Source organism: Podarcis gaigeae (genome assembly GCF_964106915.1).
Source record: "Podarcis gaigeae genome assembly, chromosome: 2".
NCBI classification, from domain to species: domain Eukaryota; kingdom Metazoa; phylum Chordata; class Lepidosauria; order Squamata; family Lacertidae; genus Podarcis; species Podarcis gaigeae.
This window is the reverse complement of record NC_139679.1, coordinates 13,452,772-13,470,136: the sequence shown is the minus strand read 5'-3', so window position 1 is coordinate 13,470,136 and position 17,365 is coordinate 13,452,772. Positions and strand designations below refer to the sequence as shown.

At 45.5% G+C, this 17,365-nt stretch overlaps 1 protein-coding gene across 2 annotated transcripts in view; it reads right to left on the bottom strand.

Annotated features, from left to right (window-relative positions):
• STAT2 (signal transducer and activator of transcription 2) overlaps window positions 1-15,779 on the bottom strand; it is a 49,306-nt gene extending 33,527 nt beyond the window's left edge. The window contains exons 1-5 of one of the 2 annotated variants that reach the window (XR_014561694.1): window positions 15,646-15,779; window positions 7,596-7,774; window positions 4,470-4,629; window positions 1,953-2,051; window positions 996-1,088 (exon numbers count right to left, since the gene is read on the bottom strand). Coding sequence is in view for 1 of the 2 variants with exons in the window: in XM_083728835.1 (XP_083584961.1) it covers window positions 996-1,088; window positions 1,953-2,051; window positions 4,470-4,629; window positions 7,596-7,726 (483 nt within the window). In the remaining variant the exon portion in view is untranslated. The remainder of the gene's footprint in view (window positions 1-995; window positions 1,089-1,952; window positions 2,052-4,469; window positions 4,630-7,595; window positions 7,775-15,645) is intronic. The other variant, XM_083728835.1, reaches the window with a different exon arrangement.
• Window positions 15,780-17,365: the final 1,586 nt, after the last annotated feature.

Below are 17,365 nucleotides of genomic sequence, written 5' to 3'. Positions count from 1 at the left end.
ATAAGAGCCTTTAGTGTCATCGGCCCAGGCCTGCAGAAAGCTTTTCTAGCAGAGATTCAGCAAGCGCCTTCTGTTTCAACCTCTAAACGCTTGCTGAAAACCTTTCGATTCTGGCAGGTTTACGCAGGCGATCAAGAACCCATCTTTCCATGACCGTTAGTTGATGAGCTACAGTTTTAATTTTTGCGTGTGTGCTTTTATTGTATGCAGATACTTTTGTAAACGGTTTTGATATTCTTAATGATATAGTGGGATGAAAATGATAGAGTGGGATGAAGACCCCAGTCACCCACCACTTACATTTGCATCCCTCTATTAAAAAAATTACAATATGCAAATATTATGCAAATATGCTCATGCCCTGAGAGCCATCTGAACACCCAGCAACATGTCTGGGGGAAAAGGAAGCCTAAGGTAAAGGGACCCCTGACCATTAGGTCCAGTCGTGCCCGACTCTGGGGTTGTGGCGCTCATCTCACTTTACTGGCCGAGGGAGCCGGCATACAGCTTCCGGGTCATGTGGCCAGCATGACTAAGCCGCTTCTGGCAAACCAGAGCAGCACACGGAAACACCGTTTACCTTCCCGCTGGAGTGATACCTATTTATCTACTTGCACTTTGACATGCTTTCGAACTGCTAGGTTGGCAGGAACAGGAACCGAGCAATGGAAGCTCACCCCGTTACAACAACAATAATAATAATAATAATAATAATAATAATAATAATAATAATAATAATACAAAAAACTAAATTAAACCCTGCAACAGGTCATGGAAGGGGAGGGGGTCTGTACAAATACACTGCATTTATATCAGCTATAGCTCCTGGCATCTACTGCATGAACAGGGTCAGGAAGAGGATCCCAGCATATTGCACACAAAATGGGTGGCGTACAGGATCCGTTGAATTAACACATCAGAGAATTGGAAATCCCTGCAAATAACACTGCAACGAAAGGGAAGCAACCCAGCAGGTATTACACACACACTCTCACCTGAATAGTCCTTCGCATATCCACGAGCCGGCTCTCAATGTTGTGATGTGGGTTGAGGACCACAGAGGCACTGGGGGGTGGTTCCACCCGTGCCTGCAGAGGGAGGGAGAGGAAACAAAAGAGACGGACTTGGAAACTATGCACTGGTGCTGAGGATCATCACTGCAGAAGGCACACAGAGAGAGTATGTGCCTAGGATTGCCCATCTTCTCCAGTTCCACGCACACAGAAAGCAAGCCTGTTGTAGAGCCCCAAAGGTGTCAGCCAAGTTTCTAGCCCTCACTGTTGTGAAAATTAATTTGAAAAACAAATTCAAAAGGGACAGACCACCTGCACCTTACATGAATACTTCCCTGTTCTTCTTTCTGTCAACCACACATCACTGCTCTTATTACTCGCTTATAGTAAAAGCTTTGGTTTTCCCAGTAGTGATGTATGGAAGTGAGAGCTGGACCATGAAGAAGGCTGATCGCCAAAGAACTGATGCTTTTGAATTATGGTGCTGGAGGAGACTCTTGAGAGTCCCGTGGACTGCAAGAAGATCAAACCTATCCATTCTTAAGGAAATCAGCCCTGAGTGCTCACTGGAAGGACAGATCCTGAAGCTGAGGCTCCAATACTTTGGCCACCTCGTGAGAAGAGAAGACTCCCTGGAAAAGACCCTGATGTTGGGAAAGATGGAGGGCACAAGGAGAAGGGGACGACAGAGAAGAAGATGGTTGGACAGTGTTCTCAAAGCTACCAGCATGAGTTTGACCAAACTGCGGGAGGCAGTGGAAGACAGGAGTGCCTGGTGTGCTCTGGTCCAGGGGGTCACAAAGAGTCGGACACAACTAAACAACAACAAATTTTAGTGTTCTGTTGGAAGCCGCCCAGAGTGGCTGGGGAAACCCAGACAGATGGGCGGGGTATAAATAATCAATTACTATTATTTTATTATAAGCGAGTTTCTCTTACCCGCGACCCGGCCAAGGCTTCTGCGAGGATCCCTTGCTCTTCTCTCAGCAAGCCATCGATGAAGTTAGCCAGCTGCTCTGGATGATCTTGATACTTGGCCTGGAAGGAAAGGCCACAGCAAAATGACCCAAAAGGACATGCAAGCATGCTGCAACAATCCGGTTACAGTACTGACAGGAGAAGGAGGTACTTCACACATTCATTCATTCATTCATTCATTCATTCATTCATTTAATCCCTGCTAGAGAACAATGGAAATTAAAGTTAAGCGAGTACTTGGAACTCGCAAAAATGACCAAATAATTAAGGAATAAACCAATTGATGTAGTCCAAAAGGAGTGGGAAGGCTTTAACACTTGTTTAATGAGACAAGCAAAATATGGTTGTGCCTAGAATAAATCTGTAAATAGAAAAAATGTTTCCTTATACCAAGATGAGGACAGGAATTGATCAGAAGGTCAGCGGTTCGAATCCCAGCAGTGGGGTGAGCTCCCGTTGCTCGGTCCCTGCTCCTGCCAACCTAGCAGCCCGAAAGCACTTCAAAGTGCAAGTAGATAAATAGGTACCGCCCCGGGGGGGGAGGTAAACAGCGTTTCCGTGCGCTGCTCTGGTTCACCAGAAGCGGCTTAGTCCTGCTGGCCACATGACCCGGAAGCTGTACGCCGGCTCCCTCGGCCAATAAAGCGAGATGAGCGCCGCAACCCCAGAGTCGGCCACAACTGGACCTAATGGTTAGGGGTCCCTTTACCTTTACCTCTCCCTGACTGCCAACTGAGAATATATTGAAGATATTAAAGATATATCTCAACGTATACGATAAAGTGGGCTTCAGTCCACGTAGGCTTTTTCCACAATACAACACACACAAATGCACATATACATACAGACTCATCCCATTCTTCCGATTATGAAATTGTTTCAACCAATTTTAATTTTGCACTTTTGGGTGTTTGTGTGTAATAATTTTATTAAATTCTCTGTTTCACAATTTCAAATAAACATTTTACAAATATTAGAATATCCAGTGACTTCCCTTCTTTTCTTTCCATGGTTCATTTTACATATCACATACATCCCTGCATATTTTACTCTAACCATTCAAATCACTGTTTACATCCATCCAAAATTGTTCACTCTGTTGAATGTATCTTAATGCTGCCAGCGTTTTCGGTTCTACACAGCTCTTTTCCATATACAGTGGTACCTCGGGTTAAGTACTTAATTCGTTCCAGAGGTCCATTCTTAACCTGAAACTGTTCTTAACCTGAAGCACCACTTTAGCTAATGGGGCCTCCTGCTGCCACTGCGCCACCAGAGCATGATTTCTGTTCTCATCCTGAAGCAAAGTTCTTAACCTGAGGTACTATTTCTAGGTTAGCGGAGTCAGTAACCTAAAGCGTATGTAACCTGAGGTACCACTGTAATCAATAAATGTTTCTCAAACTTCGTTAAACTTTAATTTTGCATTGAGTGGATAAGAAATCTAAGACACAACAACAGTACAATTCTAGGCCTTCTCAACAGAGGCCTCTCAGTTGCCAAATGCCCTGCCACAAAACTGAGTTCTGCCAGGATTTTGTTGTTGTTTTTGTTCTCACAGACCTTTTAAAATATGTGATTTTAATCTCAGGTATTATGCTGTATTTAAATGTGGCAGTTGGACTGCACATTTTTAGGCACTGTGTTTACTTCTCAAGATTTTTAGACTTCACTGATTTCTTTTCAGAGCTGTCTGCCCACCGAAACAAGGAATATCAGAGAGAGATTGTGTATATTTGAAAACGTGGGCATCATTAAGATAAATTCAACAGCGTAAATAAGTTTTGATGGATGTAACAAGGGCATACTGAATGGTTTAGTTTTTGTAAAATATGTAGGAATTTATGTTATGCAAGATGAACCATGGAAAGAGAAGAAGGGAAGTCGTTTTAAGGCTGTTTAAATGAATATTCTAAAATGTAAAACAGAAAATTTAATACAAATTATGGGGGGGTGGAGATTCTCCCTCTACAAACCCCCCCAAAAATCTACTCTCGGGATTCCATCAGTATATGGAAAACACTGGATGCCCAAGCCATTGTTTATAGCACCAGTGCTACTACAGTCATACGTCGGAAGTCGAATGGAATCCGTTCCGCAAATCCGTTCAACTTCCAAAATGTTGGGAAACCAAACCACAGCTTCTGATTGGCTGCAGGAAGCTCCTGCAGCCAATTGGGAGCCCTGTCCGACGTTCGGGTTCCAAAAGAACGTTCGCAAACCGGAACATTCACTTCTGGGTTGGCGGCGTTCAGGAGCCAAAACGTTCAAGAACTAAGCTGTTTGAAAACCAAGGTACGACTGTATATAGAATTTCATTTACATGGATTTTGGGGTCTTAAACTGGTTTTTATAGTTTTGTATGCTTTTGCCTTCTCCACGGCCTCTCTTCCCAGGGAAATGTTAGTTCTTGTTTGGATGTTTCCCTACGGCTCAGCCCTCCAACATGCATAAAAACTTAACACCCCGGGCCCATACCTGTAGGTTGAGTTTGGAGCGGCGCAGGTTGTGCTTGAGGACCATGTTAGAATTGTTTTCTTCCCCCAAAACGAGACGTCCGAGTTGATCGTCGAGCAGCCCCAGCATGGTGTGGAAAAGGCTGCAAGCCTGCGAAGGGTCGGATCGTGCTGCTTCATTCCTGAAAGGCAAATAAAGGAGAAATGGCAAAGGGAGGGTGAACCCTTGGCTCAAATGCACAAAAACAAGGATATACAGTGGTACCTCTGAATGTGAACGGGATCCATGACTGCGCGTTTTGCCGCTTCTGCGCATGACGTCATTTTGAGCGTCTACGCATGCGCGAGCGGCAAAACCCGGAAGTAACACCTTCCGTTACTTCCGAGTCGCCGCAGAGTGCAACCCGAAAATGCTTAACCTGAAGCGTATTCATCTCGAGGTATGACTGTAGATCAAGGTTTCCCAGCTTTGGCCTCCAGCTGTTTTTGGACTAAAGTTCCCATCATCCCTGACCACTGGTCCTGCTAAGCTAGGGATGATGGGAGTCATAACCGTAAAAACGACAGCGGTACCACGGGTTACATACGCTTCAGGTTACATATGCTTCAGGTTTCTAACCCAGAAATATTACCTCGGGTTAAGAACTTTGCTTCAGGATGAGAACAGAAATCATGCAGTGATGGTGCGGCGGCAGCAGCAGGAGGCCCCATTAGCTAAAGTGGTGCTTCAGGTTAAGAACGGACCTCCAGAACGAATTAAGTACGTAACCTGAGGTACCACTGTACTCTGAAAATTTATTACTCCAAAAATGAAACTTTCATCTGGTTGTAAATATTAAGATTATACCAGCAAGAATGAGTCTTTCTGTAAAAAATAATAATAATTGGAATAAAGTCCTACTGACTAGTGATTTAAATCAAATCCACCTTGGCCACAAGGGTGCTTTACTTGTCCAAACCAGGAGCAGCTGGTGAGGAGACACAGTACTGTGCACTTGGGACTCCCAGTGACAGAGTCACTGCCATTTGATGGGGGAAATGGGGGGGGGGGTGAGGCAGCAAATAAATTCCAGGGTGTGTGGGTGAGGAATGGGAACAACACAACATAAAATTTTGCTTCCCTCATGGGGCTACAATTCTCAGTGTTCCCTGTGAAGAGGTATCGATTGTTAAACCACTTTGAGAATTGCAGCTCCGTGAATGGAATCGGGGCATCTCCTAAGAACTCTCTCTTTTTTAAAAAAAAATCAGTCTTTATTGGTTTATAAACTACACAGATACACAAAGAAAACACAACAAAATAAAACACACAGCACATAACTCAATAAAACAAAACAAAACAGTACAATACGAAAAGACAAAAATACCATATTTTTCGCTAGAAAAAACTAGAAAGAAAAAAAATTCTGAATCTCAGAAGCCAGAACAGCAAGAGGGATCGCTGCGCAAGTGACTGTTCTGGCTTCTGTGATAGCTGCGCAGCCTGCATAATTATTATTATTATTATTATTATTATTATTATTATTATTATTATTATTTATTTGTACCCCGCCCATCTGGCTGGGTTTCCCCAGCCACTCTGGGCAGCTTCCAACAAAGATGAAGAATACACTAAAATGTCACATATTAAAAACTTCCCTGAACAGGGCTGCCTTCAGATGTCTTCTGAATGTCAGGTAGTTGTTTATCGCTTTGACATCTGGTGGGAGGGCGTTCCACAGGGCGGGCGCCACTACCGAGAAGGCCCTCTGCCTGGTTCCCAGTAACTTGGCCTCTCGCAGTGAGGGAACCGCCAGGTCGGAGCTGGACCTCATTCGCTCCATAAGACGCACACACATTTCCCCTTACTTTTTAGGAGGGAAAAAGTGAGTCTTATAAAGCCAAAAATATGGTATTTCAGCCATCAATTTCCAACCTCCTAAAAACTCTCAGCATCCATGACAAAGCAGAGCTCCCATAATTCTTGGGGGGTTATCAAGTGGTATTTTTTTATTTAAAAAAAGAAGTGCCGGAACTGACCATGAACACGTCCCTTGTTCTCTTATACAGTGGTGCCCCGCAAGACGAATGCCTCGCTAAACGAAAAACCCGCAAGACGAAAGGGTTTTCCGATTTTTTAGAGACTTCGCAAGACGAAAGCCCATAGGGAAATCTCCGGGGACAGCGGGGAAGCGAAGTGCCGCCTTCTCCTCTGTTCCCGGACCTGTCCTGAAGGCATGCGGTGGAAGGAATGTTTTCCTCCCCACCGCCAACATTCAGAAGGCTGTTCTGAAGGCTGGCGGTGGAAAGAAAAGCCCTTCTCCCCCGCCAGCCTTCAGAAGAGTTCCCCGCAGGGCTCTCCAAATTGCGGATAGCAGCCTGCTGCCCCTATCCGCAGCTTGGAGAGCCCTGCGGGGAAGTCCTGCAGGGCTCCCCAAGCTGCGAATGTCTGCCCCGCGCGAGAGGCGCTCTGCTTAAGAGCACTCCTCGTGCGGGGCAGCAGGCTGCTATCCGCAGCTTGGAGAGCCCTGCGGGGAAGTCCTGAAGGGCTCCCCAAGCTGCGAATGTCTGCCCCGCACGAGGGGCACTCTGCTTCAGAGCGTCCCTCGCACCGGGCAGCAGGCTGCTATCCGCAGCCTAGGCAGCCCTGCAGGAACTCTTCTGAAGGCTGGCGGCGGGAGAAGGGCTTTTCTTCCCACCGCCAGCCTTCAGAAGGCTGTTCTGAAGGCTGGCGGTGGGGAGAAAAGTCCTTCTCCCCCCGCCAGCCTTCAGAAGAGGTCCGGGGACAGATTGTCCCCGGACCTGGTCTGAAGGCGGTCTCCCTAGGAACGCATTAATTGATTTTCAATGCATTCCTATGGGAAACCGTGCTTCACAAGACGAAAAACTCGCAAGAAGAAAAAACTTGCGGAACGAATTCATTTCGTCTTGCGAGGCACCACTGTAATGGCAATGGAGCTCACCTGAGAGGTGCCAGAACTGAGTTACGGCTGGGGGGGGGGGGTGTGGAAATGGCCTGGGTATATCATAGTGTGTTAAATGTATGGTGTCAACCATACACAATGGAGAAGCCAAAATGGTGGAGAACCCGTAATGGTGGTGGTTGGGGGGCGAGAAATAGCCAGGAAATGGGAGTTTCCTTTCTTGGCAGCGACCCAAGTGGCATTACCAGTTCTGCTCCTCGATCCAATAGGCAAGGTACTCTCGTACTTCCATGGGCAGGCAGTCTTCAGAATAAAGGTAGTGCACCTGGTCCAGGTAAGATCCCTCCAGCTTCTGGATCTGTTGCCACTGAGACATGTTTGCTGGCGGAAGGGGCAAGACTGGGCTCCTCACAGCTGACAATGCCTGAGGAAGCAAGTCAGAACATGAAAAGTTTGAAAGGAGTCCTTCATAGCGAACAGAGAAACTGCAAGTCACGATGATATACGGAAACCATCTCGATTTGAGGATTGGAAGAACGGGAAAATTCACACAGGATTATTATTGGTGTTTATCGGGGACGCAGGTGGCGCTGTGGGTTAAAGCCTCAGCGCCTAGGACTTGCCGATCGAAAGGTCGGCGGTTCGAATCCCTGCGGCGGGGTGCGCTCCCGCTGCTCGGTCCCAGCGCCTGCCAACCTAGCAGTTCGAAAGCACCTCCGGGTGCAAGTAGATAAATAGGGACCGCTTACCGGCGGGAAGGTAAACGGCGTTTCCATGTGCTGCGCTGGCTCGCCAGATGCAGCTTTGTCACGCTGGCCACGTGACCCGGAAGTGTCTCCGGACAGCGCTGGCCCCTGGCCTCTTGAGTGAGATGGGTGCACAACCCCAGAGTCTGGCTAGACTGGCCCGTATGGGCAGGGGTACCTTTACCTTTACCTATCGGCTTAAGGAGACTATCAGAAGAGATCATAAAGAAAAAAGAGAAAATATATGAACAAGATGTGATGTGGAGACAGCAAGGTAAGACTGGATAGAATTATGAACTCTGTTTGGATTGATTTGGACTGATTTGGACATTAACACAGTAGCAAGAAGATGATCAGAATCCACCTTCGGATCTTGAAATATGGGTACCCCCAACAAAATTTAAAATTCGGCTTTTTAATTCGGAATTTATATGATGTGATTTAATTTGATTTGATTGGCCGGTTAATAAAAAATATTAAAAAAGAAAAAAGAAACTGCAAGTCACAGGTCCTATTTTAGAATGGACAACAGATGACGAGAAGAGATGTTTGGGCCGGAAACTTAAGAGGTTTGGACAGAAGCTTGGACGCAGCGAACTGCGCAGATAAGAATAAAAGGGAAAACACCTAGCAAAAGTGAACTATTGGGCTTTCATATATAGAGATGGAAAGAGAATTATTTTAGAAATGATAATTACTGATTTAGTGTGGATTGGATCATTTGTGGAGTAACCTCACTTGTATATACAGCAGATGCTAAAATATTGAATGTGCAGGTATTGGCAAGTGGATAGCTGATGGTTAAAGATACAGTGGTACCTCGGGTTACATACGCTTCGGGTTACACACGCTTCAGGTTACAGATTCTGCTAACCCAGAAATATTACCTTGGGTTAAGAACTTTGCTTCAGGATGAGAACAGAAATCGTGCTCCGGCAGCGCGGCAGCAGCAGGAGGCCCCATTAGCTAAAGTGGTGCTTCAGGTTAAGAACAGTTTCAGGTTAAGAACGGACCTCCAGAACGAATTAAGTACTTAACCCGAGGTACCACTGTACATAAGTCTAAAAACAATGCAGGGTGGATAAAAATCAATGATTTTTTAAAATCAGATTTTCAAAATTTAAATCAATTTTTAAAATATAAATCAGATTTTCAAAATTTAAATTGGATTTTCAAAATTAAATGCTTTTGGAGGAAAAAATATTTCTAAAGATAGTTTTCTATTTAAGTTACATTATCATCCAACGGCCATTCGTCAGGAAATAAGGATTTGTTTTAAGTTTTTCATGTGTGCTGAAACTCAGTCTAAGGTGTGTGTGTGTGTGTGTGTTTTACACCATTTAAGCACATCAGTTAACAAACATGGATACATATGCTATAATGTTACTGTTTTCGTTAAATAAATTGTTAAATTGTTATAAAGGAAATGATTATTTTTCTTCTTCCAATAAAGTACAGCAGAAAAGCTGTCCCAATATAAACAGTTAACTTGTTAAACCTCACAATAATTTCATAATTATCTGTCTATGTATTTCTAATAGTGTAACCAAATCAGTCATTTTTTATCTAACTGTAAAAACTACTCTGAAAATTTATTGTTCCAAAAATTAAACCTTCATCTCGTTGTAAATATTACAGAAGCTCCTGCAGCCAATCAGAAGCCACGGAACCCGCATCTGACATTTGGGTTCCAAAGAATGCTTGTAAACTGGAGCACACACTTCCAGGTTTACGGCGTTGGGGAGCCAAAATGTTCAACTCGCAAGGCATTTGGGATCCAAGGTACGACTGTACAGCTTTTGGTGAATGATGACACACTTCTTTCTCCTGGCTTTTGACACCTGAGAGGCATATTTTAAAGACCCACTTTATTTCTGTAATTGTAAGTTGTTTGTTGTGTTTTAATATTAACATTGTGTTTTAATTATTGTAACCTGCCCTAAGGCCTATAATTTGCTTTTAGGGGACATATAAAAATTTTTGAATTTTATCCTTACAGCAAACTGTAAGTATTTTATTGTTCTTCTTCCATTATGCTAGGACATGGGCAGGATACATGAGTAGAATGTGTGCTTTTATTTTAAATGCATCTCTGGCTTATTTGTGGGGCATAGGAATTCGTTCATTTCCCCCCCTTCAAAATATAGTCCGGCCCCCCACAAGGTCTGAGGGACAGTGGACTGGCCCCCGGCTGAAAAAGTTTTCTGACCCCTGTGCTAGAAGAATGTGATGCAAACGTTTTGCATATTTCAATTTCTTACTATATATATTTATCTTTATACTTGTACAGTTTAACATGCAATCTGTTAAATTATTTTAATCTGAGCAATTCACAAAGTGCACTATGAATATTTCTTTTTAATTATTGGCTCTGCAATTTTCCCTTCACTAATAAAAACAGCAACAATAAAATGCTAACATTAAAAAAAGACTCCAATTTGACCTCTGAATCAGAATCATGACTGAGTTATGCTCAGTTACCAAAGTCTGTTACCATGAGATTTAAGCAACTCTGCCAGTTTTCAGAGTCGAAAACTAAAAGGAGATGTGAAACCAAGGAGAAAAAATGCCAAGCAACGGGGGTAGGGAGGAAGACGGGACAATTCAAACCAAACAAATAATAACAATAAGCAGCAAACGGATACCATAAGACTTTCAGAAACACAAAAGTTAAGTTCTCAACAACAGCCTATTCAAACCCAACAGGGTTTAAAAGCAGTCAAAGGGATTTACTTATGCAGAGATCAGATTATTTATTTGGTTTTTTAAACTGTATACTGCAATTTCATTCTTAAAAAATATCAAAATGGTTTATAGTAGTTAAAATGCAGTAGGAAAATTACAAATAAGAAATGCAAAGCCGTAGGACTGTATCAAATTCAACTCTCAATGGCTTTCAAAGCAATTGTTGTCAGCCAGTAATTCAAACCAATTGATACTGTCTGGGCATCATTCAGCCAACTGTTATCTAGTCACATTATGCCTTGCACCCTCTTCTCCCTATGGGGCAAAGGAAGGTGCTTCCAGATGGGTGTCAGTTGCAGGATGAATGCCAAGTTTTCACATCGTCCACACGTCTCTGTTGGCATCATTCTTCCAGTCCCCTACCCACCCAACCCTGATTTCATCCAGAGCTGGACCGTAAAGAAGGCTGATCGCCGAAGAAATGATGCTTTTGAATTATGGTGCTGGAGGAGACATTTGAGAGTCCCATGGACTGCAAGAAGATCAAACCTCTCCATTCTGAAGGAAATCAGCCCTGAGTGCTCACTGGAAGGACAGATCCTGAAGCTGAGGCTCCAGTATTTTGGCCACCTCATGAGAAGAGAAGACTCCCTGGAAAAGACCCTGATGTTGGGAAAGATGGAGGGCACAAGGAGAAGGGGACGACAGAGGACGAGATGGTTGGACAGTGTTCTTGAAGCTACCAGCATGAGTTTGACCAAACTGCAGGAGGCAGTGGAAGACAGAGGTGCCTGGCCTGATATGGTCCAGGGGGTCACAAAGAGTTGGACATGACTAAACGACTTAACAACAAATTATTCTGGCAGAAAACCCTACCGATTAAGAAAAAAAAATTACCTGCTTGCAACAACAAGCCTGGAAGCACCAAAACCCAGGGTTTTCCACAGAACAAACGGAGCAACCACAGCCCACTTGACCCATAAATCTAAAAATGCTGTTTCTCAAATGGTGGAACAGGACTCATCAGTTTGCCTCAGTGCCACCGCCTGCCCAGTTTTTCTTCCTTGCTTTTCTTCCCTGGCCACGAGCCATGCCAGCAACTCCTGGCGAGCAAGAAGGAAGGCAGCCAAGAAGAAAGGTCTCCTTCCTCTGAAGTGAAAGTACCAGAGGACATGTTGAAGGAAGAAAGTGAGCAAAAACGTTATTGTTGTTGCACGCCATCCTAATCACTGAGTGGTGCGAGATTCCAGGGGTTCCGGGCTTTGTGAGAGTGTGCTATCTGCATGATACAGGGTTTAAAGGTAAAGGGACCCCTGACCATTAGGTCCAGTCGTGGCCGACTCTGGGGTTGCGGCGCTCATCTCGCTTTATTGGCCGAGGGCTTTATTGGCTCATCTCGCTTTATTGGCGTACAGCTTCCGGGTCATGTGGCCAGCATGACTAAGCTGCTTCTGGCAAAACCAGAGCAGCGCATGGAAACATCGTTTACCTTCCCACCGGAGTGGTACCTATTTATCTGCTTGCACTTTGACGTGCTTTCGAACTGCTAGGTTGGCAGGAGCAGGGACCGAGCAACAGGAGCTCACTCCATTGCGGGGATTCAAACCGCCGACCTTCTGATCGGCAAGTCCTAGGCTCTGTGGTTTAACCCACAGCGCCACCCGCGTCCCGGATATAGGGTTTATTTACACATATATACAGCCTGAGCCTATGATGGAGGGGTTTCCAACATTCACATCCACAAAGGGTCTTGTTCCTTCCATCGACGCAGCCTTGGGAGTCAAACAGAAATCACACATCCCTCTCAAACGTTGCTCTGACTCTCGAGCTTACTGCTATAACTTCTAGGTCACATCACTGCAACTCGGCTCTAAACTCAGGCTTCTATCTATCTATCTATCATCTATCTATCATCCCACCCATTTGGTGTTTGACACAGAGCTCTTTTCCTTTTGTTTCCCTTAATGGCCCATCGCTGTGGGCCAGTCCACCATCCCTCAGACCATGTGGTGGGCCGGACTATATATTTTTTTTAGTTTTCGACTCTGAAAACCGGCAGAGTTGCTTAAATCTCATGGTAACAGACTTTGGTAACTGAGCATAACTCAGTCATGATTTCCGATTCAGAGGTCAAATTGAAGTCTCTTTTTAATGTTAGCATTTTATTGTTGCTGTTTTTATTAGTGAAGGGAAATTTGCAGAGCCAAGAATTAAAAAGCAATATTCATAGTGCAATATTGCATCCATTATTTGTGAATTGCTCAGATTAAAATAATTTAACAGATTGCATGTTATAGTAAGAAATTGGAATATACAAAACGTTTGCATCCCGTTCTTCTAGCACAGGGGTCAGAAACCTTTTTCAGCAGGGGGCTGGTCCACTGTCCCTCAGACCTTGTGGGGGGCCAGACTATATTTTGAAGAAAAGAAATGAATGAATTCCTATGCCCCCCACAAATAATCCAGAGATGCATTTTAAATAAAAGCACACATTCTACTCATGTAAAAACATGGACTGAGATGGCGATTGGGCCACATCCGGCCCTCGGGCCTTAGGTTGCCTACCCCTGGCCCGGGCTGTCGCCTCAATACAGGAGGCTAGTCTGGTTTATATTTTAATACTCGCTGAATCCAAGGTTCTCACATACAGCCTGCTTCCTCCCCCCACCCTAAAAAACCCCCTCTTAACAACATATTTACGGGACCACCTCTCCTGGTATGCCCCGCAGAGGACCTTAGGGTCCATGAATAACCATAGTTTAGAGGTCCCGGGCCCTAATGAAGTCAGACTATCCTCCACTAGGGCCAGGGCCTTTTCAGTGATGGCTCCAACCTGGTGGAATGCTCTGTCCCATGAGACTAGGGCCCTGCAGGATTTAACCTCCTTCCGTCGGGCCTGTAAAACAAAGCTATTCCGCCTGGCTTTTAATTTGAATTCAGCCTGATCTTTTATTTCCCTTCTCTCCCCCTCCCCTTTTATGAAGATTACCTGCTCTGAGACCCCACAGCTAATTCTCTCCTGACCTCCTCGCTGGCCCGAGTAGGACTAATTCAGCCAGCTAGCCCTGGGGATTATCTAATGGTTATGAGATGGATTTTCCCTAAATTGATTTCTGAACTTTGAATTTTATTGTTATTCATGTTTTTATACTGTATTTTATGCTGCTTTTACATTTAAGTGTTTTAAATTTGTTGTTAGCCGCCCTGAGCACAGTTTTTGGACCAGGAAGGACGGGGTATAAATAATTTTTTTATTATTTATTATATAACAAAGAAAAATGGGAAAAGCATGTTCTGTTCCAAATTGGAAACAGAAAGAAAGGGGAGAAGAGATCACAAATGCTAAGGGAGGCAGAGGTGAATGTAAAAGGTCCAGACAGGAGGGATTAAACAAATTGGAAGTTTTCAGGGGGCGTGGGGGGGAGGGAGATAAGGTATAAATGGAGTCTGAAAGGAGAAGGAGAGATAGAATTACTTGTGAGAGACATTGGGGGGGGGGGAGAGGAAAAGACTTTTCCACTTAGAGCTTCAAGATAATTGAATTCTGTCTTAAATGGCGCCACAATATCTCTGCATTTAATTTAAGGAAACCTTAGCTATGGGGCTCCGTGTCACAAGGGAAATGCAAGTTCCCCAAACAAAAAAAGCAATGTCTGCAATTGCCAGCTGGTTCTGCAGAACTCTCCTGCATCTGGTTCTGCCCCTGTATCACCATTTTCTGGCTGCAACGTTGAGCAAGGGGGCCCTGGGGCAGACCACCCACTCGGGAAATTGCGCTTAGTTGAAGATGCTACCTGCCCTTGACTGGAATCCTAAAACAAAGCAAGCTCACAGGAGGACTTTCCCATCCCTTTTCCACCTCGCCAGGACCACCTGTGTGACCCCAGGTAGAACACTTTCCAGAGGCTGGGGTGCAGTTTCCTGAACAATGTGAGATGGAAGGAAAAGTCCCCTTCCCTGAGCTTCCTGAAGTTACGGTACCTTCTGGTCAAGGCATTTTTGTTTTGTTGTGTTCAGAGACTTCTGCGAAGGGACGCGGGTGGCGCTATGGGTTAAACCACAGAGCCTAGGACTTGCCGATCAGAAGGTCGGCGGTTTGAACCCCCGCGACGGGGTGAGCTCCCGTTGCTTGGTCCCTGCTCCTGCCAACCTAGCAGTTCGAAAGCACACCAGTGCGAGTAGATAAATAGGTACCGCTCTGGCGGGAAGGTAAACGGTGTTTCCGTGCGCTGCTCTGGTTCGCCAGAAGCGGCTTAGTCATGCTGGCCACATGACCTAGAAACTGCGCTGCAACCCCAGAGTCGGCCACGACTGGACCTGATGGTCAGGGGTCCCTTTACCTAAGACTTCTGCAATGGTTTGGGGTCTCAGGAAAAGCCACAGACATACATACATAAAACATAATAAAACATTACGCCTTAAAACAAACTTCCCTATACCTTCAGATACCGTGCTTTCAACTTAAAAATCCCGAGCTCAGGGGTTTATTTGCTGAATTGCGGGAGCGAATAGAGCTCATCGCCCCGTGGTTCTAGATGCACAAGCTTTTTATTATTATTTTTCTGGACTTCGCAGCAATATAATGCATTTTTGGGCGGGGTGTCGTCGTGGTTGCGATTCCTACTATGAAGCAGCTGGAAGCCAGAAATCCTTGCCGACTTACTGCAAGCAGCTCAGGTATCTGAGAGAGCCGCGATCTTCTGCCAAAGCGGAAACAGATCCCAAGATCTCTAGGTCCACCTGGCAGATCAACAGATCCACCTGTCTAGGTGTACTCTATGACTCCCACCCCCCTACACTCATCCGATCCCAAGCTGGCCCTCTGCGCCCCCCCCCGCCCCCGCAGCCCACACATTTCTCCTACCGGTGCAAAACCGCAAGACCCGGCGCTCAGCCGCCTTGGAGAAATGTTATTTCGCAGCTTGCAATTCCAGGGAGCGCCTTCGCCTCCCTCGGCGCTGGAGGAAGCGGCGGCTTGGAAGGGAGGTGGGCGGGGCAAGGGGCGCTGCCCCGCCCACCGCTCTGCGCGATTGGACGAAAAGCCCCGGCGGCCCTTAGGCGCGGAGGGAGGGGCGACCCGAAGGAGGAAGAGCCGCCGAGAATTTCGATTTCCCAGGAATGACGTCAGCGACGGGGCGGGGACTAAGCCCTGGAAAGCCATGTCGGCGCGCCCACAGCCTTAGTTGGCACGTGGGTTCTGCATTGGCTGGTTTCTTTGCATTTGTTTAATGACTCCTAATTTTTTAAAAAATATATGAATTAGTTAATTAATTAGATTAGTCCTTCAACTTGCCCAGGGCAACCCAATAATAATAAACAAGTTTTATTTATATACCGCCCTCCCCGGCCGAGACTGGGCTCAGGGCGGCTAACAGAAAATATATAACATTGGTATAAAATCGAACAAGAATTAAATTACCTCCTAAAAACAAGTCAGGATGAAATTGAAATCTAATTACAGTGGTACCTCTGGTTAAGGACTTAATTCGTTCCGGAGGTCCGTTCCTGAAACTGAAGCACCACTTTAGCTAATAGGGCCTGCCGCTGCACGATTTCTGTTCTCATCCTGAAGCAAAGTTCTTAACCTGAAGCACTATTTCTGGGTTAGCGGAGTCTGTAACCTGCATCTGTAACCTGAAGCGTATGTAACCCTAGGTACCACTGTAGATGGCTTTCCGCAGGATTAGGGTCCGTTTTACTACCAGACAAACAAGCAAGCAATACACCCCCCACAGAGATAATTAAAGCCTAAAAAGGAAAGAGATGCATTAATAAATACCCCGCCTGCTTCTGAAAGGCATAGCTTTGTTTAATCGGCCAAAGACCTGGTTCAAGAGGAATGTTTTTGCTTAGCCCCTCTCCAGCTAGCTGCCTGGATAGCTCAGTTGGTTAGAGTGTGGTGCCGATGATGCCAAGGTTGCAGGTTCGATCCCTGTATGGGAGAACCGTATATTCTTGCATTGCAGGGGGCTAGACTAGAATGATCTTCAGGGTCCCTTCCAACTTTATGATTCTGTGTGATGATGGTGCCAGGCACTGGAGCCCACTCCTAGGGACTGAGATGTGCCTTTGCGCCCCCCCCCCATATAATATTTGAAGGGGGCGGCCCCCCTCCAGTTGCTGGGAACTACCATTTAAATGGTGTGTGTCTTGGGATCGATTGTGCAGGGCAGGGCTTATCTGACCCTCCCCCCATGTTTTATTGAAGTTGGTACTCCTGGTTCCAGGCAAATCTCCCTGGGGAGAGCATTCCACAAACAGGACACACCACAGAAAAGGCCTGTACTCGCTTAAGGTACCTCAGATTACAAACACCTCAGGTTACAAACACTCTGGGTTACAGACTCTGCTAACCAAGAAGTAGTACCTCGGGTTAAGAACTTTACCTCAGGATGAGAACAGAAATCGCGTGGTGGTGGTGGCGGGAGGCCCCATTAGCTAAAGTGGTGCCTCAGGTTAAGAACGGACCTCCGGAATTAATTACGTTCATAACCAGAGGTGCCACTGTACCTCATTAAAGTGCTTCAAAACCAACACTTAGAATTGAAAACTGATTGGCAGCCAATGCAGTCAGGCCAGGACTA